Here is a 26,171-nt window from a genome sequence, read left to right on the forward strand (position 1 = left end):
TGTGGAATAGAACTGCCTTATGATCCAGCAATCCCACTGCTGGGCATACACATTGAGGAAACCAGAAGGGAAAGAGACACGTGTACCCCATGTTCATCGCAGCACTGTTTATAATAGCCAGGACATGGAAGCAACCTAGATGTCCATCAGCAGATGAATGGATAAGAAAGCTATGGTACATATACACAATGGAGTATTACTCAGCCATTAAAAAGAATACATTTGAATCAGTCCTAATGAGGTGGATGAAACTGGAGCCTGTTATAGAGAGTGAAGTAAGCCAGAAGGAAAAACACCAATACAGTATACTAACGCATATATATGGAAGTTAGAAAGATGGTAACAATAACCCTGTGTAGGAGAGAGCAAAAGAGACACTGATGTATAGAACAGTCTTATGGACTCTGTGGGAGAGGGAGAGGGTGGGAAGATTTGGGAGAATGGCATTGAAACATGTAAATTATCATGTATGAAACGAGATGCCAGTCCAGGTTCGATGCACGATACTGGATGCTTGGGGCTAGTGCACTGGGACGACCCAGAGGGATGGTATGGGGAGGGAGGAGGGAGGAGGGTTCAGGATGGGGAACACATGTATACCTGTGGTGGATTCATTTTGATATTTGGCAAAACTAATACAATTATGTAAAGTTTAAAAATAAAATTAAAAAAAAAACCTAAAATGAGTGAGTAAGTCACACATGTACTCGTAGGGAAATAACTTTTCATTTAGAGGGAATCATTAAGTGCAGAAACCCCAAGGCAGAAAAATGTTCAAGGAAAATCAGAGTCCAGTCAGTATAGCTCAGTCAGAATGAGCAAGGAAGAATGGTTAAGAGATAAGATGGTAACCAGGAGTCAGATCGTGTAGGTATGTAAGCAATGGAATGAAGATTTTACATTGTAAATGTGATGAAAAGTGCGTGGAGTACTGTGGAGGAATGAAATGATCAGATCTACATTTTAAAACATAAAGTGGCAGTGGTATGGAACATAGACATGAGAGGAGCTGGGGAAGGACAAGGAACACAGTTAGGAGGCTTTAGCCATCTTCCATAATAGGGATTGTAAAGGCTTGGGTTAGTTGGGAGCGTTATAAGTGGTCAGAAATAGTTAGACTTGTGATGTGTTCTTAAGGTGACTGGGTAGGGTGGAGACAGAAGATTCAAAGGATGAGTCCCAGATGTTTGAGCCGAACAACTAAAGCAGTGGGTGGTGCAGTTTACTTAGTTGAAGTGAACCCTGGTAAAGGAACAGATCTGCGTAAATTTTGTAAAGTTTGAGATGGGTGACCATTAAATACTAACCAGCCAATTCCTTTTCTTCTGCCTTTACACACACACCACCTCACTACCACTGTGTTTTTTAATTTTTAAATAGTTTTAAATTTATAGAAGGTTGCAAAAATAATACAGATAGTTCCTGTCACCCTTCTTTCAGCTTCCCTAATGTTAACATCTCACTGACCATAGTGTAATTTTCACATTGGCATAATACTGTTACTAAAACCACAGACCATATTCTGATTTCACCAGTTTTCCTGCCAGTGTCCTGTTGCAAGATGTAGCATTGCATTTAGTTGCCGTATCTCCTCAGTCTGCTTCAGTCTTGACAATTCCTCAGTCTTGTCTGTCATGATCTTGATACTTTTGAAGACTTAATGGTCAGTTGGTTTTTTCCTGTAGATTGTTCCTCAGTGGGGTTTATCTGACGTTTTCTCATGATTAGAATGGGGTCATGAATTTTTAGCAAGAATGCAACAGAAATCATGCTGTGCCCTTCTCAGTGCATCATATCAGAGGGGTCATGATGTCATTGATAATATTGATAATGTGTCTTAATTCAGGCTGCTGTAGCAAATATGCCATAGACCAGATGGCTTAACAACAGACATTTGTTTCTCACGTTTGTGGAGGCTGAGAAGTTCAGATGAAGGTGTCTGGTGAGATCCTGCTTCCTTGTTTTCAGGTGGCCATCTTCTTGTATCCTCATGTGGAGAGAGCAGAGAGGGAACAAGCTTTCTGTGTCTTTTCTGTAAGTGCACTAATCCTGCTCGTGAGAATTCCACCTTCGTGACGTAGTTACTTCATAGAAGCCCCTCCAAGTGCCGTTATGTTGGGATTAATTCAAATTGCACATTTGAATTGTAGGGGGCACACACATTCAGTCCAGAGCAGTATACTGATATGATAATATGTAATTATCGTTGAAATTTATTTTTTATATTTATTTATAGATAATTTATATTTATTATAGATAAAACTATAATAATATGTTAGTACTGGTGATATTAGTCTTGAACATATGGTGCCTACTGGCTTTCTCTAGTAAAATTAGAGTTTCCCCTTGTAATTAATAAATATCTTAGGGGAGATGCTGTGAGACTGTGCAAGTATTAATAGTCTCAAGCTTCCATCCACTGTTTTTAGCATCATTGGTGGATCTTGTTTTTTGTCTGAATTATTAGTTGAAATTCTTGTGTAATGAGCTCTTCCTCCCCATTTATTAAACTGTTTTTATTGGGACTCAGATTTTTTAAAAACTTTTTATTTTATATTGGGGTATAGCTGATTAACAACTTTGTGAAAGTTTCAGGTGAACGGCAAAGGGACTCAGCCATATATATACGTATCCATTCTCCCCCAAATTCCCCTCCCATCCAGGCTGTTACATAACATCGAGCAGAGTTCTATGTGCTGTACAGTAGGTCCTTGTTGGTTATCTATTTTAAATAGATAGTGTGTACATGTCCATCCAAACTCCCTAACTATCCTTTCCCCCCAACATCCTCTCCCTCAACCCCCCTAGCAACCATAAGTTCATTCTCTAAATCTGGGGGCTTACAGATACTTAATTCTAGGTTTGAAAGAAAGAAAAGTGAAAGTGAAGTTGCTCAGTCGTGTCCAACTCTTTGTTATCCCATGGACTATAACCTGCCAGGCTCCTTTGTCCGTGGGATTTTCCAAGCAAGAAAATTGGAATGGGTTGCCATTTCCTTCTCCAGGGGATCTTCCCTACCCAGGGATCAAACCTGGATCTCCCACACTGCAGGCAGACTCTTTACTGTCTGAGCTACCAGGGAAGCCTGGTATTATTTTCTAGTTTTACAATATAATAATATTATTTTGCTGCTTAAATTGTTCCAGTTTAGGCCGTAAGAGTTGCTTCAGGTTGGCTCTTGTATCCTTTCGACATGTCCCTATCATTTTTTGAGGACTTCTTTGAGGAGCCATGGTTTCTTTTTATTTGGAAACTGTGTTTAGAAACTAAGATCTAGGCACGAGTTGTGCTTATTGCTCCTGGGTTCTTTATGCTAGATTTTCTCAGCAGGCAGACTTAGAAAACATGTTTACTAACCCACATTCATGTATACATGTTTCTATATCTATTTACATATGTATTAATATATTTTATGTCTAGGTATAAAATCATGAGTTTATACTAATACTAATTCCAGTTCAATACCACAGTATTAGTTTTAGCCCTTTCTGTTCTTTATTTATAACTTCTTTCTCCTCTGGTAAGAATCTTTGCTCTTATTATCTATAATAGATTTACTTGTTTTTTTCAGTCTTAGCATATGCATAGTTTCAGAATTGCTGTAAGAAATAGATTTACTAGCTAAGTTATATTGGAGAAGGCAATGGCGCCCCACTCCAGTACTCTTGCCTGGAAAATCCCATGGATGGAGGAGCCTGGTGGGCTGCGGTCCATGAGGTCACTAGGAGTCGGACACGACTGAGCAACTTCACTTTCACTTTTCACTTTCATGCGTTGGAGAAGGAAATGGCAACCCACTCCAGTGTTCTTGCCTGGAGAATCCCAGGGACAGGGGAGCCTGGTGGGCTGCCGTTTATGGGGTCGCATAGAGTTGGACACGACTGATGCAACTTAGCAACAGCAGCAGCTAAGTTATATTGTTTATGTGTGATTCTCTTTGTCTTTGGGGCTTCCTTAGTAGCTCAGACAGTAAAGCGTCTGCCTGCAATGGAGGAGACCTCGGTTTGATTCCTGGGTCGGGAAAATCGCCTGGAGAAGGAAATGGCATCCCACTCCAGTATTCTTGCCTGGAGAGTTCCATGGACAGAGGAGCCTGGTGGGCTGTAGTTCATGGGGTCTCAAAGAGTTGGACACGACTGAGCGACTAACACACACACACTTTTTGTCTTTAGCCCTATGATATCGAAAGTATTCTTTAACAAAGTTACCTTGGTTAATTATTTTCTGCTCAACTCCTTTCAGTGTGGTCATGTTGTTCATTTGTAATATTGTTAGGTCATTTTTTAATTGTGTAAATTGGGTTATTCCCACATTTTGTGTGGTTTAAATGGTTGTTTCTTGAATATGTGAAACAGTACTACAGTTCTAAGAGTCAAAGCTATACCAAAAGATGTACTCAGAGGCATTCACTCCCAGGATTTAATGCCAAGTCTCAGAACAAATTCTATCAAATGTACTGAACAGCATTTATTAAACATTCATTCATGAATGACACACAACAGTTCATATAATCTGTTTTTTTAGTTTTCTTGTTTTTGGTACTCTGACCACAGTTTTGCCTGAAAAGTTCACTCAAGGCAGACACCAAATTTCAGAGGCAAGCCTTTGTAACTTTTATGGTTAGCATTAGGCAGCTAGAATTTCTTCTAAACCAGTGACTGGATGCAGATCATTTAGCGATAACACCTCAAGTGCTGTCTCCAGGGTTGTAGGAGTATAAACCAAACTGAATCCTTATGCTGTTTCTTTTTTTTCTTTTTTAAAATTTTGCTAAAGTATTCATAATATTTTGACCATTTTTAAGGGTATAGTATATAGTTCTGTGCAGTAAGTATCTTTACATTGTTGTGTACCCATCAGCTCTATCTGTTGCTAGGACTTTTTCATCTTTACCCACTGAAACTGTACTCATTAAACACTTAACTACCCATGCCTGTTTACCCCCATGCCTGTTTACTACCCTCTGCTGGCACCGTTCTACTTTCTCTTGATAAAGTTGATTATTCTGGAAACCACGTATGTTTTAGTCTGCTGAGGCTGCCATAACAAAATGCCATAGGCTAGGTGGCTTAAACAATAGATACTCAGTTCTCACGGTTTTGGAGGCGAAATTATCTCAGATCAAGATGCTAACTTATTATTTTACTGGTAAAGGCCCTTTCCCTAACTTGCAGACAAACCACCTTCCCACTGTGTCCTCACATGGCCTTTCCTTGGTCTCTTCATCCTATGGTTATCAGGATCCCACCTTTATGACCTCGCTTAACTTAATTACCTCCTTATAGCCCTGTCTCTCAATACAGCCACATTCAGTTAGGTTTCATCATGAATTTCGGGGGTGGGGTGGGGTGGTGGGTGTGGGAAAGGACACAAATTCAATCCATATCATAGTATAAGATGATCATATTTTTCTTTTTGTTATCGACTTATTTCATTTAGTGTAATGTCCTCAAGGTTCATCCATGTTGTATCAGAATTTCCTTTCTTTCTTAGAATGAAGAGTACACCATTGTGTATTTGAAATGCTAGTTCTTGTTCAGTTGATATGAGCTTCATTTACACAGTTGAAAGTAGCATGTTGGCTTACCTGCTTCTAAGGCCCTTTCACTTGTAAAAATCTATGATTTTAAATGTGGTAAATGAATGTGTTGCAAATGTAAACATGCACCATTCATTGTAAAAGAACAAGGACTACAAAGAATTTGCCAGCATTTTAATAATGATTGTCTTTAAGTGACTCCGTCTGGGTACTGGGTAAGAGGAGGTTGAATTACAGTTTTGATTTGGTAAAACACTTTATTGACATGTATTATTTGGATTTTGCATTAATTTTATATTGTGGGGAAATACGGCAGAATATAACTTTTCCCCTTAAGACTTTGAGTGGTTTATCATTCATGTGTTTTAACTTTAGAGCTGTACCCTTTCTGGAGGGAAACATCATGGACCTGTTGAAGCCCTGAAGCAAATGTTATTTAATCTTCAGGCAGTGCAAGAAAGTTTCAATCAGAACAAAACTGCAGAGCCAAAAGGAGAAATTAAACAAGTAAGCATAAACTTAATTTATGAATTGAAATTTATGAATGTGAATTGAGATCTGTGAAGGATACGATTTCCTCCTAGATCTTTTTGTAGTTTTCCCCTCTAGTTTTATGTTAATAAGCATGGTATATAGTGAACAAACATTTAGAGGCATACTTTAGGACCGTTGCAAAATAAAGTTATATTTTTAGAATTAAAAGTATATATATTTAAGCTTTACTGAAAATTATTTACTAGATTTATTTCCTTGGGAATACAGATGATATTTTTAATGTGTTCTTATTAATCACATATTAAATAGCATTTGTTTGTAATTATATAATATTTTTACTATTTCATTATATTTGGTGTTTTCAATAATAGATCTCAGAGGATGATCTCTCTAAATTACAGTTGAAGGAAAGTATGGCTCCTATTACTAGGTCACTTCAAAAGTAAGTGTTCTCTGTTAATTTCTGAGTATGTTATGAATACAAATCTGTTTTAGTCATTGCTTTGATTGAAATCAGAAGGTTACAGGATGGAATTAAGTAGCTCTAAGAAGGAAGACATGTACTAGGTATATTTAAGCTTCCTGGAGCATGTTGTTTAATCCTGAGACTTTTCTCTTAAACGTGTGCTATTTTCTATTTAAAATATTCTTATGGCTTAATGAGATAACTGTGGACACTTAAAATACAATAGATGTGAATGGCTTGGAGAAGTTTTCTTTTTCCCTTCTGAGTAACATCAACAGTTTGAGAGAGCGTTGGTGTTGGCATTCTGGACGAACAGCTTGTGCTTGAAACGTGTTGTCCTGTGTTCTCTCTAGAAGAGATAAGTAATCGTATCGTTGTTTGATATGTTTCTGCAGAAATCTAAAGGGAATATAATGCTCTGGATGTAAAGATAGGTCCAGATGCCCTAAGGTGTTAATCTACTTATTTTCTTAGTTACATTATCTTAAAAGTTGGAAAGAATGCAGTTCTTTCCTATAGTCATGGTATTGATAGATGAGAAGGTTATATTTTATGGATTTGGTTGTGTGAATATGCTGCTGCTGCTGCTAAGTCACTTCAGTCGTGTCCGACTCTGTGCGACCCCATAGACGGCAGCCCACTAGGCTCCTCTGTCCCTGGGATTCTCCGGGCAAGAATACTAGAGTATGAATATGAAGTGCCCTCAAAAGATGGAATATGCAGCTTAGTAAACACTAAGATTAAAATTTTTTACTTTGTAACATTATTTTGCTTGACTATAAGTGGGCTAGACAAATACTGACTACCTTTTGTCCTTTCAGAATTGCTTAGGATTCTCTTATGTAAGGAAGCAGTGAAAAAGTGAAACCCTAGACATGTAAATTTGTAATTGTCATGAGAAAGATATGTATATCATTTTTGTTTGCATACTTTAAAAAATATGTATGAATTTCTGCCTCTATCCTGGGAAGAAATAATCCCTCTTTCTTTGTTGCTTGCCGTAGTCTTGGCTGTAATGTTTCATATCTAATAGGATTCAGTGAGTAATGATACTAATAACTAACCTTTATTGAACATTTACCAAATATCAGTGTTCTTAGTGCTTTTGTATGTAATTCATGTGATTTTTACAACCCCGTGAGGTAAGTACTATTATTTGTTTCATAATACAGATCAAGTAATAAAGTAACTTGCCCAAAGCTGCCTGGCTAGTAAACAGCACTGGAATTCAAACCAGACAGATTCTACAGTCTGTGTTCCTAATACTACTCTCATTAATGATAGTAGTGCATTATCCTTTTAGTCTCCGTGCAGTGCCTCAATTGATTATCTTGGATAAAGACCTCGTTCTGCTTTAAAATTTAAAGTAGATGACCTCAAGCTTTCCACAGTTCTTAAAAACATTGATATTGAACTTGTGTCACAAGACTTAAGTGTATTTTCTGAGTTAAAGTACATAGCCCAGAAGATGTTTTTCTTGGTGGAAATGAACTCTGAACCATATGTAATTAACCACAAAAATTGATACTGATTGTACAGGTGCTTTTACCATTTTCTATAATTTTTTTTTATAGTAATAACTTTTTTCTAGCTTAGACCATTAGTAATCTTGTCTGCTGCTGCTGCTGCTAAGACACTTCAGTCGTGTCCGACTCTGTGCGACCCCAGAGACGGCAGCCCACCAGGCTCCCCCGTCCCTGGGATTCTCCAGGCAAGAACACTGGAGTGAGTTGCCATTTCCTTCTCCAATGCATGAAAGTGAAAGTGAAGTCGCTCAGTCATGTCTGACTCTTAGCGACCCCGTGGACTGCAGCCTACCAGGCTCCTCCGTCCATGGGATTTTCCAGGCAAGAGTACTGGAGTGGGGTGCCATTGCCTTATCTAGTAATCTTGTCTACACAAGGCCAATTTTAGAGAGTAAGAGTCCAGTTTTGTTAGATGGGTCTTAGCTGTTGATTGTTTTGGATTAGCTGAAGCAACCTCAATTTGGCTTTTATTTTACATTTTGAAAGTATTATCAGTAAGGCATTTGTAGTATTACGAAGTAAGTTTAGATTTATGAAGAAAGCATGTCATTTCCCCTCTCCCCCTTATTTTCAGTCTTTAGATAAGACTGATTTAGGGACAAGTTAAAATTAATTCAGTCTCAGAATTCCTCTTACTAGACTGCAAAATATTCTGTTTAGGATTATGGTCATCTTTTCATACTTTAAAGGACCCAACTTTTGCCTAAGTTATAGGTTGTATTTTAGGTGCTTTAATTACTTTTCTAGGGTGTTTCTCCCCAATCCTCAAATAACTGGATTTTCTTTCTAACAGTTTGGATTGCTAATCAGTTCATTAAAATATCTTTTTTAGCTTTAGGAAATTCCAAGATCTTAGTATGGGTTCTGTTTACTCCCCTGGACACAGTTTTCTTAGGTTCTCCTATTAGAAATAACAGAGATAAAGGTTCATTGGACCTGAAGTATAAATGGCTGATACAGCTTAAGATACTATTTTTTCCAGAAAGATTTTGCTTTTAGTAGGAATCAAAGTTATATTTGTTTTGTATCCCTATAATACTTAGTTTTGTCTTATACATTTGCATATTAAAATTATCATCTTTAAGCAAATGAAAGAATTGGTTTTTGAGCCAGTACCTTTTCTAGGATCTTTTATTATGTCGTATAAGCTTAGGTTGGTTGTAAAAAATGAGCAGTTGCATATTGTTCACACGCTATAAAGGTCAGCAATGGTGGATGATTGCAAAATTATCAGTCCTCCAAAAATAATTTGGTTTTGGCCTCAGGACATGTAGTTTTGTATATAAATTGGAGATGAATGTGTAAGAATTCTCAATAATAAAGGTCATGCTGTGAAGACCATGCTTAATGATAGCTGGAAAATTGTCTTGTTTCTCAGATCTCCTTTCCTGCTCAGTTTTCTGGTGTTCGTTCTATACTAGGGATAGACAGAATCAGCTCTCAGACTTGTAAAACATGACCCTAAAGCAAAGATTTTTCTTTATTCTAATGTGCTCGTATGTTACTTAGATCTAGAAAATAGTAGGCAGTTTGTCTTGAAAAGCTTTTTGTTCAGTTCCTGCTGAATACTAAGCTGAATATTGGTCAGTAAACATAGTATTTAAGAGAACAGCCAATGTAGTTGTACTAATAGAAAAGCAAATGCGAGATATCAATAAGTAAATTAAAGTATAGCTGAATTGTCATCATATAATCAGTGTTGCTGAGTTTCTGGGAGTTGATTTGTATGTATTTGAATGGTCATTGGTAGATGCATTGTCACAATGAGAAATGAGTTTTTAAATTTCAGTTTTTAAGGTGAATGATTACTAAGTGTTGTAATATAATCCTTAAGTTGATCTTTTCCCCATTAACCTGCTTTTTCACTTTTTGACAGAAGAAAATCAAGAAAAATTTCCTTCTGCAATTTTATCCTTCCCTTCTCCCTTACTTACCTTTGAAATACCAATCACTTTTGATAGTCTAAGTAGATGGCTTTATTCTCAAAAGAGTTAGATGAAAGGAACTGCCAACTGATTGTATAACTGAGGTAGAGCGACTAAACGTTTCATATTTCTACTTAGCTTTTTTATTCCTTTCCATTATTACCCACCCACCCCCCCTTTCCACCTGACATAGTTTTTTAAAGGCATAAAATATACGACATGGGATTAGAAAGGAAACCAGTTATACTGAATTAATTATGAAAATATTTAAATACATTTCTGATTAGTAATAATATATGCTTCTCTATTGCATTTAAAATAAGACAATACATTTAAAATACAGGTAAGTTAAAATTCATTTTGTAAAAACGTATTATTGTGAAGGTCTTTTGCAAAACTTGAATAAAAGCATTAAACAGTTGTGTGGTCTTTTACTTAACCTTTCACATGTTGATCAGCAAACGGTTAAAGAGAATATTGGAAGACATTGATGTCTGGGTCACCACTGAGACTTCACTGTTTGGTGGATGAACAACTAGACTTAAAATTTTCTAATAGTTACCTAGTTATGTCATATGAACTTTTGGACTGAGACAGAAAGAATGAGAGTACCTGTGTTATAGCAGTGGATTTAATAACTTGTAAGTTTGTAACTATTATATAACTTGTAATTTTGGAATAGTCATGAGTATAGAACATACTTGCAATGACTATGTGATATGAAAATATCTCTGACTTCTGTAGCATATGAGATCACTTTAGTCTGTTGCTTACATTCATAATGGAAGGAAATGCTAATTTAGAGATAGCATTTAGTGAAAATAAAGATAATTCCCCCCCATCCCATTGTATAGATCCTTAAAATCTAAAGAATCTGTGGTCCTCCAATTTTGTAAACAATGAGATTGGATTCTAGCCGCTTGTCTTTCTGTCTCTTGAATCACAGCCTGAAAAGAAAAAGGAAGATAAGCCCCAAGTATTATATTTACAGATTATATTCTTCCTCATAAATGTGTGTCTAGGAAGAAGAAAATTCTTTAAGTAGAGAGAGATTACTATAGGATGTAGAAATAATAAAGTCTAGTTTTACCTGTAATTGCTTAGTAACCCTGGGTGAATTATTGTCATTTAGTTAATGAAGATGACAATCTCAAAAATTAACAGAAGCTGTTGAATGGGTGCCAGAATTCAGATTATTACATTTGAGTGTCTGAGAAGTAGAGCATGGGGAAATAGATGTGATATAATATAGTAATTAACACTACTAGTTTTCTCCATCTTACTCTTGGTAAAGTGGAGGATGTATTTTATTTATTATACATCATTACAACTTTTCACTAATTTCTCACCTTAAAGATTACTGCACATCATAATTGTTACATTATTTCTGTTTTTCTTAGTCTCTTGTTTATCAGAGACATATTTTTGTATGGTTGATTAACTTATATTTTCTGAGTGATCCTCAAGGATCTAAAGGGTAGGGGAGAGGGAAAACTGGAAGAATACTGTCAGAGGAAGACTGGAAAGGGTCCCTGTCTTCTTGGTTTGTCTGAGGAATGATTGGGAAGACTAGGTTGCTGGTATACTAACATTATTCAATGTAATTGTCATTTGTTTTCCCCATGCTCAATAAAAATGAGTTTTCCTCAATTGTAACTGATTCTTTAGTGCTATTTTTAAAATTTTAGCTGCCTTGAATGTATATGTTAAAAATGAATTATGTCCTTTATTCTTAAATGATATACATAGTATATCAAAAGGCATCATCTCACTCTGAAAATCACATGGAAAAGATGTTTTAAGTGTGATACAAATAGTACCTGTTATTGTTTTTTATTAGGCTACTTGGTACACTTAAAAAGAATATCTTTAGATGTCAAACATAAGTTTTTATGTGTTTATAGAATTTTAGGTGAATTATTTTAGCCTTGAGTTACTCAGATTGCAAGGTTTTGTAAAGAAAAATTTTCATAGTTTTGATGCTAAACATATTCCGTAAGTTTATCTCTCATACTGATTTTGAAGTTAATAAACAATGTAATGACCCTTTCTTACTGTCTGCATTACCTATTCAGTCCTTGATGTTGGTTGATAATGTGTTTTATACTTTTTAATGAAGGGCTTTGCACCATTTATCTCGCCTGAGAGACCTGGTTGATGATACCAGTGGGAAACAGTCACCGAAAATATGAAGAGGAAAATAAAAGTTTAACCAATAAATAGTCACCACAGAACAAAATGTATTTTTTTCACATCGCTTAAACTGACAGTTAACTATAAGCCATACGTTATTCTGTGATTGGTTCAAGTATTACATATTTTTTAAAAATCAGACTTGAAAACGTCCGTATGTTTTTTTGTGGCCTCTCCTCATTTTGTGCCAAAACACCAGAGGTGAATTGGGAGGACCCATAGTCCTAGTCTGACTTTGGTCTTCAGGCTATCATATGTCGAATAGTCAAAGATGGATGATTTCTGTTCTTGAAGCTTACATGGACTTACACCTTCTTCAGCATCCTCATGATTTTATCTGATTCTGGATCATTTAGAAGCTTTTCTTGGTTTCTATCCAAAATCTCTTAAGTTAAATAGACTTATAAAGGTAGCATCCAATGTAAGGAGCTTAAGGAATATCAAAATTGTTGATGTATCTTATCTATATGGAAGTATGTTACTTTCAAGTTTCATAAAGCAAACATTTAAGAATATGTTGTATTTGCAAATAACATTAATTGATGCAGTGCTAAAAGGAATATTGTTTTATATTGTGAATTCCAGAAAAACCTCATTTAATTAATGCTTTTATTTTATGTGAGAATATTTGACAGTATTTCACAGTTTTTAAAACATTTTGCGGGGAAGAATTTAACATTTTGATATTTCTTAGATTTAAATTTTGAGGTTAGCTCAAACTAGTTAAAAACTATATTTGACCGATTGCTTTATGAAATTTGGTAACTGAAATGACTATGGAAAATCAGTAACTATATTAAAGCTATTTTGTAAATGCTGAACTTTATTTAAAGCAGTCTGTAGAAGATTTGTCACTAGCTAGAACTAAACAGAGTTCTCTAATTTTGGAACTTCTATCAAGTGAACTTCTGATAAGCAGGAAGCATGTTTACTAACAAAATGAAGAAATAAGTCATAATACGTGGCAAAGTATATTTAAAAAGCCTGATGAAATTAAAGAGTATGTTTGTATGTATACAAATTAACACTACTCAAATTTTGGAGCATTTTTTGCTAGTACCTTTACTGTCAAATAAGAATTTCTAAGCACATTGGGTGAAAGAATTCCTGCCCCCCGCCCCCACCACCTCAATTTAAAACACCACATAAGACCTTTGTTGCAGAAATTACATGTCAAAGACTGTAGAGTGAATCTTGTCTTTTTTCCCTTGCCTAGTGAATCAGAGTCACTACTGTTCTTTTTGCCCAGTTTGAGAGTCACTTGCTAGTAAGTTTGTTTACTCTGGATGTGTTTTTGCCACCTACATTCAATTTTCTGATTATGGTCTTCTGCTTCACAGCAAATAGTTTGCATACAATGAAACAAGACATTACTTTGATGATTGCAATGTGGTTGGCTGTTAAGTGTGGATGGGTTGATTTTAAGTTGGATGAATTGAGCTTTTTAAGTGGATGAATGAATGGATCTGAGCTGAGCATGTTTCAGGGAAATCCAGGATTTGACGAATTCTAAAGGCACAGCACATACCGGATAATTATGTATTACATGTTGATCAGACATGATATATTTAGTGTACATAGAAGGAATCTGCAAAGGGACTGTGCTTAATGACTCTGTAACACTGATTTGGTTAGTGCTTCATTTGCAAAAACATAGCTCCAATACTAAATAACATAAACTTGTTCTAGAATTTTAACTAATATTTTAAGAAACTTGATGATACTTATCCCAAAGTGTTTTTTGTATTAAATATGGAAGTTTTTAGCAAAAAAGAGAAAACTTTACATGATTAATTGTAACCTTTAAAAAATATATCAGTGATTCAATAAGAAAAATGTAAATGATAAGTGTTCAATAAATTATTTAAGGAATTTAATTAATTAAATATTTTAGCATTTATTATTTTGAGATTTCCAAAGGAAAAAAGACAACAGTATTGAGACAACTGAGTTGGGAATTTAAGGCAATTAGATTTTAAAAATAGCATTGTGAACATAAGGCTTTATCAACCTTTTTCTCTTTTAGGCGTATTGAAAAATACTGAATAGAAAAAGTGATAAAACTTTAATGACATTTCAGGTTTTTAGTTGAGTATGAAAAAATTGAACAAACCTAAGTACAAAAATTATCTGAGATCCAGGGATAAAACTGTGATGAATATGTGAAGACTTGAACTTAACTACATTTTCCTTATTATCAGTAGGAACTCTTCAGTTTTTTCTGGGATAATTTAGTTCAGATTCATAGAGATTTCTGACCACATTGAGGAACTCTGTGTTGGGTTCATTTGTGTTATGTGTTTCTCTCTCTAGTTTTGTTATTTCTTGTTGAAGTTTATAAATGTGGGTTTTGGGGGGTATTTTGTATATTTAATATTTGGGATAATGTTAAATCATATGTAATTATACCAAAATATTGCCCGAAGTTAAGTCATGGCAAGATTTTCTTCCCCCGATGTTTTGAATATGTGGAATCACTCATAGTTTTGATTTTATGTTTCCTCTTTTTCTGTCCCACTTTTCACAGTGTTTAAAAATCTCTTTGGTAGAAGTGCTCTCGGAAGTAAACTTGCCAAGGGGGTGGGCTGAACTGGGGGATTGGGATTGACCTGTGTAATACATTGTGCTGTGCTGTGCTCTGCTCAGTCGCTCAGTCATGTCTGACTCTTTGTGGCTCCATGGACTGTAGCCTGCCAGGCTTCTCTGTCCATGGGGATTCTCCTGACAAGAATATTGGATGGATTGTCATGCCCTCCTCCAGGGGATCTTCCCAACCCAGGGATCAAACCCAGGTCTTGTGTACTGCAGGTGGATTCAGTACCTTCAGAGCTACCAGGGAAACCCAGAAATAGTGGAGTGGGTAGTCTGTCTCGTCTTCAAGGGATCTTCTGACCCAGGAATGGAATGAGAGTCTTCTGCATTGCAGGCAGATTCCTTACCAGCTGAGCTACCAGGGAAACCCATATAATACACTACGATGTATAAAATAGGTAATTAATGAGAACCTACTGTACAGCACAGGGAAACAAACTACTCAGTGCTCTGTGGTGACCTAATGGGAAGGAAATCCAAGAAGAGGGGATACGTACAGTTGATTCACTTTGCTGTTCTGCAGAATCTTATACAACATTGTAAAGCAACTTTTCCAATACTAAAATGGCTAAAAGGCAAGTAGCATGAAAGGGAGCAAAACTGATCTATGGCTAAGATCTTTTTTGAACAACTAGTTTTTTATCTTCCCAGTTTATTCTACATTGTCCTTCCTGTAGACCAGACCTGACCAATTCAGTGTCGCAGCCTCTTTACTGAGACTAGTCCACTTGCCTCCTAATACCTGTTTCAACCTTATCCATTCTTCCCCTCATTTTTGGTTCAAAGATATCCTGACTAGTCTTTGCAAAACACTGTTACACATACCACTACTGTAATCTTACTGATTTATTTCAGCAAGTTTGCTGTAGCTAAATTGCTTTACTCAGATTCTGCCAAACTTCATATGTATGTTTTCATTTTCACCTTTGTACATATTGTTTCCATACTTGAAATAACTGTGCCATTTCTTTAAAGCTCTGACAGAGCTTATCCTTTATTGCCCAAACACTTTAACCTTCCAAACTCTGGTAGATTGGCTCTCCTTTTTCTTTCCCCATCATGTGTTTAACTGTTAGATTTCTTATTTTAAGTATTGGATGTACCTCTTGTAGCAAGATTTGTATCCCTAGGGGAGAAAATGTCTTAAAAAATATTAGAAGATTGATTTTGTTTTGTCTCCTTGATAGTGTCCCTTACATAGTGATGTAATAACCAGAGACATGTTAATCGATTAGTTTAAGGCAGGTTTCCTGTATAAGATTGTAAATTCATGATGGAAACCACATCCTTTATGTGATGTCCTACAAATCCTTTTTAAAATGAGGTAAATTAAACCTATTTTGGAAGACTTTTCTTTTTTGATATTGCAGTTTATCAAGCAAGATTAACATTTATGTATTTTGGATGACTTGGCTGTAAGCTTTCTAACGTCTTGAGCCTTCAACACTTTTATGGTTTTGGGGTTTTTCTATATTCTGCATTTCATCACGTACATGACCTATGTTACAAATCCGTTCCCCAGACTAAGTCTAGGGAAACTTTCAGTGGCTGGTTTTCACTGTGTTGCTTCTGTGAGCCTGGCTAGACGGGAACCTGTTAGTCTGGGTCCATTCTAGAAACAAACCACACAGTGGTTTTAAACAGGAGCAACTCAATATACAAAAGTTTAAAAGTTTAAAAACTGGTCAGACCCACCGGAGTTCAGTGTTTGCAGCAGCTGATGAAGCGATGTTTCCCTGGACCAGGCTGCCTGCCTGCCTCCCAGGTTCCGCAGAGTGGGGGGAAAAGTTCTAAATTATGACAAAATAAGTCTTATCTGGTACCCCAGAGCTAAGAGAGAGGACTCAAGTAGGGACAAGCTTGCAAGTACTCAAGGACAAGGGATCTCAGATGGGAGTCTGATCTTGTTGAAGGGGCAGACCACTGAATGGCAGAGTTTACAGGCTTGCCCAGACCGGAGTCTGTTTGCAGTCACTGGGCAAGAAGGAAGCCACCCTCCAAGATTCAGGGAAGCTGCAGCTAGTGACCAAGTGTGGGCCTGGAGAGAGAGTGAGGGAACCTTCCGTATGCTGGACGGTGCTGGCTGGATGCCAGGAGCAAAAGGGGTTTGTATTGGGAAAGTTGAAAGAAGGTGATCACCGGCCTGGGCCAGGTCTGTGTGGTGCCAGGGAGAACCATGCATTCTGGGACTGTGACTGGGACAGAGAACCACTGGGTTTCTTCATATCCTTCGAGTTAACTGATGCTGGAGCTGCTGGAAAGCTGCGAGTGAGCCCCTTTGGGGTGAATTTGGAGCTGAGAGACTGAATTGATGACTGGCTCGGAAACTTGTCAGGTACTTGAAAGGTTTTGGTGGGAAAAAACATCACAAGGGGAAATCAAAAATTGCTTCACCTGTCCACCTCTGATACCCTGTTTTGCAATATAGCCTGTCCAAACCAATAACCTGGCATAAAGGTAAAATAACAAAAATGTCAGCTCATTTAGGAAACAGGCCCAATAAGAAATCTTGGGTCAATATTTTCAAAATCTAATAAATTTGATAATTTTATAGAAAAAAAACTGAACTAGAAATCTGGGACTATTATAAACATTCTGGAATACAAATGAAGATCAGAATTTCAGAGGAGTAGATTGCATTCAATTTTTCATCGTGATAGCCACATAGGTTTTATATGAGTGTTTCTGGAAATGGAGCATTTCTTGCAACTGGAATGCTTTGCATTGTAGTATATTGCTTCAATTAAGCCACGATTTGTTTTTGTCTTCCACATATTACCCTTATTTAATTTTGCCATTCAAGGCAATCTCATATACACATTTTGGTCTTAAAATACTGAAACCAGCAAAAATAATGCTACTTCCATCTTTCAGGCTGTTTTTAATTTCCAAATACTTAGGACACAATTTTATGTTCATAATTGCCTCACTTGTAATAGTGCCATCTGGCTTTCCTTTTATTGTTTAAATGTCTAAATTGTACAGGTGATCCAGAGCCCTACTTAAAAAAGTGCTAGAGTATGCATTTATTTTGCACATTGATAAGAAGATTAGCATATATTAGTTTCAGGTGTATGACATGATTGAACGTTTATGTGTAAGTCTAGTTAATATCCACCCACTTTATTTTTTCTTATTGCCACCCATAGCTAATTTTTATACCTCAGCTTTGTTGAGGTATAATTGACAAATTGTAAAGATATTTAAAGTGTATGTTATGTATACACATTGTGAAAAGATTCTCCCATCTTGTTAATATGTTCATCACCAATTACTGTCTTTTTTTGGACAGTTAATTTTTAAAAAATATGGCATCGAATGTCCAAGATGTGTAGAATAGGTGCATGAAAAGTCTATGATTCTTCGATGATTTATTATTCCATTCAGCTAGCATGCATTTGACTTCCCTGGTGGCTCAGACGGTAAAGTGCCTACAATGCGGGAGACTCAGCTTCAGTCCCTGGGTTGGGAATATCCTCTGGAGAAGTAAATGGCAACCCACTCCAGTACCCTTGCCTGGAAAATCCCATGGACGGAGGAGCGTGGTAGGCTTCAGTTGATGGGGTCACATAGAGTTGGGCACGACTGAGCGACTTCACTTTCACTTTTCAGCATGCATTTGGCTTTGTGGAGGTGGGAAGGAGGAGAGGAGAGGGTAGGGGTAGGAGAGATGATGGCAAATAAGGTATGACTTATCACGAGGAACTCGATGGAAATATATAAACGGATACAGTTATATACCACCAAGTAAGTATTGTTTCAGAGAAATGAAGCTGGAGCAATAGCTATTAAGGCACAGACGATGGAGCAGCTAAGTGGCCGGAAGGATCAGGAACAAATTCACTTAGGAGGGGATGCTTGAATTGATCTCCAAAATGAACAAGTTTTTCATCAAAGAAATTGGATTGAAGGATGTTTAGACAGAGTAAGACATTCAAAGGGTCTTCCTTGGTGGCTCAGTGGTAAAGAATCTGCCCGATAATGCAGGGGATGTGAGTTCAATCCCTGGGTCAGGAGATCCCCTGTAAATGGCAGCCCACTCCAATATTCGTGCCTGGGAAATCCTGTGGACAGAGGAACCTGGCAGGCTACAGTCCATTGGGTTGGAAAAGAGCCGGACATAACGACTAAAAGGCAACAGCAACAAGACGTGCAAAGACGAGTTGTTAAAAAAGGCCGGATACGAAAATTTTTATTGAGTTGGGTATACTGTGTGTCACAGTGGAGGAAACCTGTGCTTTAACATCAGGCAGATATGTTTTATGATTCTACCATTTATTAACTTGTGAACAAGCTCCTTGATCCTGCCTGAGGCTTCATTTAAAATTTCCTTTTCATTTGTAACAGCTGCTTCGAAGTTTTGTTTCAAGGATTGAATGATAATGCCTGGCATCTGTGATCTTAGTAAACACTAGCTGCTAATAATGCTAGTACGCCTAGGTAAGGGAGGTGCCAGGAATAAGGCATAGGCTGATTCTACCCTTGTGGTTCCCCCTTCTACTCTACATTATTGTTAAGTTGCACAGTTGTGTCCAACTCTGCGACCCCATGGACTGCAGCACTCAAGGCTTCCCTATCATTAGCCATCTCCCAGAGTTTGAGTCGGTGATGCCATCCAGCCATTTCATCCTTGCTGTTGTCCCCTTCTGCCTTTAATCTTTTTCCAGCATCAGGGTCTTTTCCAATGAGTTGGGTCTTCGCAGCAAGTGCCAAAGTATTGGAGCTTCAGCTTCAGCATCAGTCTTCCCAGTGAATATTCAGGGTTGATTTCCTTTAGGATTGACTGGTTTGATCTCCTTGCTGTCCCAGGGACTCTCAAGAGTCTTCAGCAGCTCAGTTGGAAGGCAGTTTTTCAGAGCTCTGCCTCCTTTATGGTGGAGCTATATGCTCTACATTACAGGAAGAATTATTATTGAAAAATGTGTCTGATGATGTACCTCTTAAGCTTTCCAGTGGCTACCTGCTGGAAAAGTAGTTGTGAAGTTCCCACCGTACCCTGAAAAGCCCTAGATGATGTGCCAACACCCCTCCCGTCACTCCTCAAGGCCGAAACCTTTGCTACCACTCTGCTCTGATTCAGCCACGCTGGTTTGGCTGTTAACCAAATAACCACAAATATGCCTCTGTGTCCAGGCCTTTGCAGTGTCCTCCATCTTGTCAGTCTTTACACAAACGCCTCTTAATTCCCTCCCTTACTTCAGGTGTCTGCTCAAATGCCACTTTATCAGACAAGCCTACCCTCCTCCCTGCCCCGCTATTCTACTTTACTCTTTGGTGGTGGTGGTGTCACTTAAGTCATGTCTTTGCAACCCCATGGACTAGCCTGCGAGGCTCCTCTGTCCATGGGATTTCCCAGGCAAGAATACTGGGATGGGTTGCCACTTCCTTCTGGGGATCTTCCTGATCCAGGGATTGAACCCACATCTCTTGTGTGTCCTGCTTTGGCAGGCGGATTCTTTATCAACTGAGCCACCAGGGAAACTCAGACCTAATTTTTCTTCACTGAATCGTGAGGGCGGGAACTTTGTATTATTCACTATTTCAGTTCAGTTCAGTCGCTCAGTCGTGTCCGACTCTTTGCGACCCCATGAATTGCAGCACGCCAGGCCTCCCTGTCCATCACCAACTCCCGGAGTTCACTATTTACTCCTCAACAACTAGGATAGTGCCTAGTAGTAATTTAAAGAGCTACGTAAGTATTTCTCTGAATGAGGACCAGAGAGTGGCTTGGGGACCCTTCTGAGGCAGGTGGTGTGCTCAGCTGAGAATTGGATTTTATTCCCTAGGCAAAAGGGACCTATGTTTTTGATGCAGCCTTGAGTGAATATTAATTTTTGTTAGTCCCTACATTGATTTATGGCTGCAGTCAGACTGAACTGTTTTCCAAATACTAAAACCAACAGTTTTTCTTCCTTCTGATAGTTAAGTCTTTAAAATCTGATACCACAGCATAAATGCATTATGTTAGTAATTTTTCTTAGGAAGTAAAACTATAAAGCAGGCCTTATTTAGTTTTTTTGCTCAGAATTAGTTTTACTGATGTTCCTATGATGTTTTATTGTAAAATAAGTCCCTAGAATATAGGTTTTTTTTTTTTTTTAATAATGTTTAGAGGACTATTTATTTGTCTCAGGTTGGAGTACTAGATGCTATTTGATTTACTGAATGATTTATGTGGGATTTTGGATACGAGTATAAGAAGACAATAGAAGCACAAAGAAGTCTCTTGGGGTGGGATTCAGAAGTCCTCATGACAGGAGCCCTGGAAGGACCTTGATAATGCCCCCGACAAATGAACCACTCAGCACTCCTTCAAATCATTTCAGTCTTCATTTTTTTTTAGACCTGAGGGACATATGAAAAATTTTATTTAGATTTATTTCATCATCTCCGGTTAAAGAGGTATCAATTTTCTATTAAAAATGGCCAAAGTTTAGCAAACATTTTCCTACTTTCTGCTGTAGTTCTCATTCATTGTGTGTGTGTTTCTGAGATTTCTTACGAGGGTTTAAACTTTAAATATCTTATTCCCTCCTGCCCCTTCTTAGTTGGGGTGCCTTGAGCAAGTTAGAGCTGTAAGATTGAATTTATAAAACAGAGCTAATGGGGCTGCTTCAGAACACAGTTGAAGGGATTGAGAGAATGCCTGTAAAACAGTTCCTTAACACAGTGCCTCACTGTAGGGAAGTGCCCAGTGTAAACTATTATTGCTAAATACAGTTATGTCAGTGCTTGTTTTCAGAATTTCAGCTAGTCATAATTGTTGCCATTTAGCTGTCTGTGTATGGATATTTTGTAGAAGCCAATCCAAGTCTTAGTAAGGACTTTAATTTTTTTTTTCCCCACTAGAGGGCACTGCCTGCTTTGGCAGTAACAAGATTAAGAAATTTTGTCATTGGCCTTGTTCAGTCACTGAGTCGTGTCCAGCTCTTTGTGACCCCATGGACTGCAGCACACCAGGCTTCCCTGTCGTTCACTATTTCCCAGAGATTGCTCAAACTCCTGTCTGTTGAGTCAATGATGCCATCCAAACATCTCATCCTCTGTCATCCCCTTCTGCCCTCAATCTTTGCCAGCATCAGGGTCTTTTCCGATGAGTCCTACTACTCCTTAATCTGGTTTTGAGCTTGTGAAAGTCACTCAGTTGTGTCTGACTCTGAAACACCATGGACTACACACAGTCCATGGAATTCTCCAGGTCAGAATACTGGAGTGGGTGGCCTTTCCTGTCTCCAGGGTTTTGAGCTTAGCGCCTGGCATTCATTCTCCGTTACAGCTCTTGAAAGCTGATGGGGTGTGTTAGGAGATGATCTTATCTCCCTCTTCCTTCTCACATCAAGTTACAACCTTTTAGAAAGAAGCATCTCTCCCCATTCTGTAAACCAGATGTATTCTTTAGACTGTAGTCATTATGATTAGGAGCCCTATTCTCTTCTCCCTCTTCAGGAGGCTTCAGTCCAGAAGTGGTTCCTGTTAGACCACTAATGTCCTTTGTGTTCTCTCTCTCCTTAGTTACTGTCCCAACACTCACATAATGGAAAGGTGTTTTAGCTTAGGCACATGTGTTTGCCTTTGTAAAGTGGTGGCCATTAAAAGGAACACCTGGCTTTGGGTTTTCAACAAGATACAGGCTTGACATCTTGAGTTGGGAGTGGAGGTTCAGGGGAAGTACCCTTGTCACTTACCCTTCAGTCCTCTTTCCCATACGTAAAGCAAGTTTAGTTGGTAGACAAAGCCAGTGGCCAGAGCCTCCCCAACAGTCTTAATTTCAAGTCAGAGAAAAGGTGTGAGATGGGGAAGGAGTGTGTGTGTGCTCAGTTGCTTCAGTCATGTCTGACTCTGCGACCCTATGGACTGTGGCCCACAATGCTGTTCTGTCCACGGGATTTTCCAGGGAAGAATACTGGAGTGGGTTGCCATGCCCACTTCCAGGTAATTTTCCTGACGCAGGGATCAAACCCACATTTCCTCTGTCTCCTGCATTGCAGGCTGATTCTTTACCCATTCAGCCACTTGGGAAGCCCTGGGGAAGGACAGAAAGCAAAAAAACGCAGAAAGGTGAAATATACACTGAGGAAACCAGAATTGAAAGAGACACGTGTACCCCAATGTTCATCGCAGCACTGTTTTATAATAGCTAGGACATGGAAGCAACCTAGATGTCCATCAGCAGATGAGTGGATAAGAAAGCTATGGTACATATACACAATGGAGTATTACTCAGCCATTTAAAAGAATACATTTGAATTAGTTCTAATGAGGTGGATGAAACTGGAGCCTATTATACAGAGTGAAGTAAGCCAGAAAGAAAAACACCAATACAGTATACTAACACATAATATGGAATTTAGAAAGATCGTAACAATAACCCTGTATACGAGACAGCAAAAGAGACACTGATGTATAGAACAGTCTTTTGGACTCTGTGGGAGATGGAGAGGGTGGGATGATTTGGGAGAATGGCATTGAAATACGTACAATATCATATATGAAACGAGTCGCCAGTCCAGGTTTGATGCACGATACTGGATGCTTGGGGCTGGTGCACTGGGACGACCCAGAGGGATGGTATGGGGAGGGAGGAGGGTTCAGGATGGGGAACACATGTATACCTGTGGTGGATTCATTTTGATATTTGGCAAAACTAATACAATATTGTAAAGTTTAAAAATAAAATATGAACAAACGTTGATAACACCACTATTTTGAACTCACAGACCTTGCTTAGGTTAATCTTTTCATGGATTAGTAGAAATTTCAGTTTGCTAACTAGTGACCATGCCTACAATGTAACCTTACACACGGGAGGTTATAACCTAGTTTGCTTGTGACTTAGGATTTGTTTTCTGTATACAATGGAATGTCAAATTTGAGGGTCCCGATTTCTATGTCAGGGCTCTACTTGGCCATGGCCACAAAGAGGAACCCCCAAACATGAAAGAGTGAGTAAGGTATACAGGTGAGGGGTGAGGAGAAGAGGGGAGGATCTTCCAGGATGTTCAAAAGGTGGGGGTTTCTGTTGTCCAGTAGGGATAGATGGGGAGCTCCCCTTTGAGTCACGTTTGTAGAGTTCTGAATTGTAAAACTGGAGTCTCTGTATCCTAGTTCTAGATTCTAAAAATGTCTAGATTTTATAGCATGAAATTTTTATAGCATTCTCCATGACCCAGAGTCTCAGATTCACTAACACTGGTTTGCCATCTCCTTCTCCAGGGCATCTTCCTGACCCAGGGATCGAACCCGTGTCTCTTGCATTGGCAGGTGGCTTCTGGTTACCACTGAACCACCAGGGAAGCCTGTTGTCTAGAGTAGGGATGGGCAAATTATGGCTCATTTTTGGAATTTAGCCTGCCACTGGTTTTCTGTACAGTCCACGGTTAAGAATGTATGTTTTTAAATGATTGAATAAAATTTAAAAGATGAATATTTTATGACACATAAAGAATACAGTCTCTGTCAACATTACTAGACCAAGCACTCAATATTTCCAACTTACACAGAAAAGCAAACTAGAAACAATTTTTTTAAATCACAGCATAATTTCTTCAAAAATATAAAAAAATAAAAATGAGGCTGAAGTCACAGTAAGTTTAGAATGGCTTGTTTGTTAGCCAAATAAGGAAAACTGCTTATGGACAGTGGGTTTATTAAATTCTGCTTAATTGAAACACCTGAAGAAATTGTCCAGAGGAGATAAACTTGTTTAATACTATTAACTTCTTAGGGAGAACAATTGACCAAAGAGTTGACGATTTTGGGGAGCAACATTGATAGTTAAAAATTCGTCTAGTGCTATTGATAGAGATTCTTTGGTTTTTCTTATCTCTTGATGAGTCCAAAAGGTATTACTGATACTATTAAGTTGCTTTCTTTTTTATTCCAGGGGTCAAAGATGAGTTTAAAGTGTCAAAGAATTAGCCTCTATGAATAGTCTGCATGTTACAAGTAAAAAGGGAATAGTTCAAAGAATTTTAGAAAAACTAATCAGTAAACATGAAGTGGAATCTGCTGAGACATATTACAACTTACAGTGACAAAAACATGCATCAAACAGAGGAAAAAAGCTTAGTTGTACAAATTGACAAGCGTTGTGAAATGTAAGATGTTTATAGCTTGCCTGTGGTAATATTCGTTAGCAGGTACTTTGCAGAAAGTATTTGAGTCTACCACGTGTAACTGAACCAGTAGCGTCAGTGGTGAACTTCATTTGCCCTTGTGGACTTAACCTTTATCAGTTCTGTGAACTTTTATCAGGAATAGAAGAGGATTGTTCTTTCTTGCCCTATCACACTTCAATTTGATGACTCAGCAGTGGTAAAGTTTTACTGTGAATTTTTTTTTAAATCTTAGGGCCCAAATCGAAATTTGTTAATTGAGAAGAGCCTGTGTTCCTCTACTGTAAGTACTGAACGGCTTTGGAAATTAGCTTTTGAGACAGTTAAGCTTCTTAATGAGTTCAACCTAAAGTTGCAAGGTAAAACATCAGCTATATGCTTATCTTATATGTGATATCATCATTTTGAGGGCAACTAATGTGGTTTGCATTTTAATATCAAATACTGCTCGTGCTTTCAAATGTTAACACAAGAAAGAGTTCTACTCCTCAAATTTAATAGATTTTAAGGCAGTAGCATTTTTTGGACCTCTCTGCAAGTACAAAGATTTCCAAATTTTTTTTTGGTAGGTTCTTAAAATGTATTCTATTTTCATTTTTTAAAGCTTTCTATTTTGTATTGGGGTATAGCCAATTAACAGTATTGTGATAGTTTCAGGTGAACATCAAAGGGATTCAGCCATATGTATACATGTATCTGTTCTCCCCCAAAGTCCTTTCCTATCCAGGCTGCCACATAACGTTGAGTAAAGTTCCATGTGCTATAAACAGGTCCTTGTTGGTTATCCATTAAAATATAGCAGTGTGCACATGTCCATCCCAAACTCCCTAACTATCCCTTTCCCCTAGTCCTTCCCTACTCCAACCCCTCCAACCATAGGTTCATTCTCTGAGTCTGTTTTGTGAGTTCATTTGTATCATTTCTTCTTAGATTCCGCATATAAGGGATGTCATACAGTATTTCTCCTTCTCTGACTTAAGAAGACTTTGAAATTTAAAAACCTATTTAATTGTACAGCTGAAGAGCTTTCACCTGGTCTTCAATTGAAGGTGATCTCACACGCTAGTAAAGTAATGCTCAAAATTCTCCAAGCCAGGCTTCAGCAATATGTGAACTGTGAACTTCCAGATGTTCAAGCTGGTTTTAGAAAAGGCAGAGGAACCAGAGATCAAATTGCCAACATCCGCTGGATCATCGAAAAAGCAAGAGAGTTCCAGAAAGACCTCTATTTCTGCTTTATTGACTATGCCAAAGCCTTTGACTGTGTGGATCACAATAAACTGGAAAATTCTGAAAGAGGTGGGCATACCAGACCACCTG

At 37.9% G+C, this 26,171-nt stretch overlaps 2 protein-coding genes across 3 annotated transcripts in view; both read left to right on the top strand.

Annotated features, from left to right (window-relative positions):
* The window catches only part of C24H18orf54 (chromosome 24 C18orf54 homolog), a 22,460-nt gene extending 10,175 nt beyond the window's left edge, over positions 1-12,285 (top strand). The window contains exons 7-9 of the mRNA XM_086372434.1: positions 5,915-6,046; positions 6,406-6,476; positions 12,071-12,285. Of these exons, the coding sequence (XP_086228560.1) occupies positions 5,915-6,046; positions 6,406-6,476; positions 12,071-12,143 (276 nt within the window). The 3' untranslated portion in view covers positions 12,144-12,285. The remainder of the gene's footprint in view (positions 1-5,914; positions 6,047-6,405; positions 6,477-12,070) is intronic.
* Positions 1-26,171, top strand: part of LOC147346307 (uncharacterized) — a 70,729-nt gene that overhangs the window by 1,328 nt on the left and 43,230 nt on the right. For both annotated transcript variants that reach the window (XM_086372436.1, XM_086372435.1), the window contains exons 2-3: positions 5,915-6,046; positions 6,406-6,476. The gene's annotated coding sequence lies outside the window, so the exon portion shown is untranslated. The remainder of the gene's footprint in view (positions 1-5,914; positions 6,047-6,405; positions 6,477-26,171) is intronic.

This window comes from Bos grunniens, chromosome 24, assembly GCF_055505025.1.
Source record: "Bos grunniens cultivar Pamir isolate PY7600 chromosome 24, Bosgru_T2T1.0, whole genome shotgun sequence".
Lineage (NCBI taxonomy): Eukaryota > Metazoa > Chordata > Mammalia > Artiodactyla > Bovidae > Bos > Bos grunniens.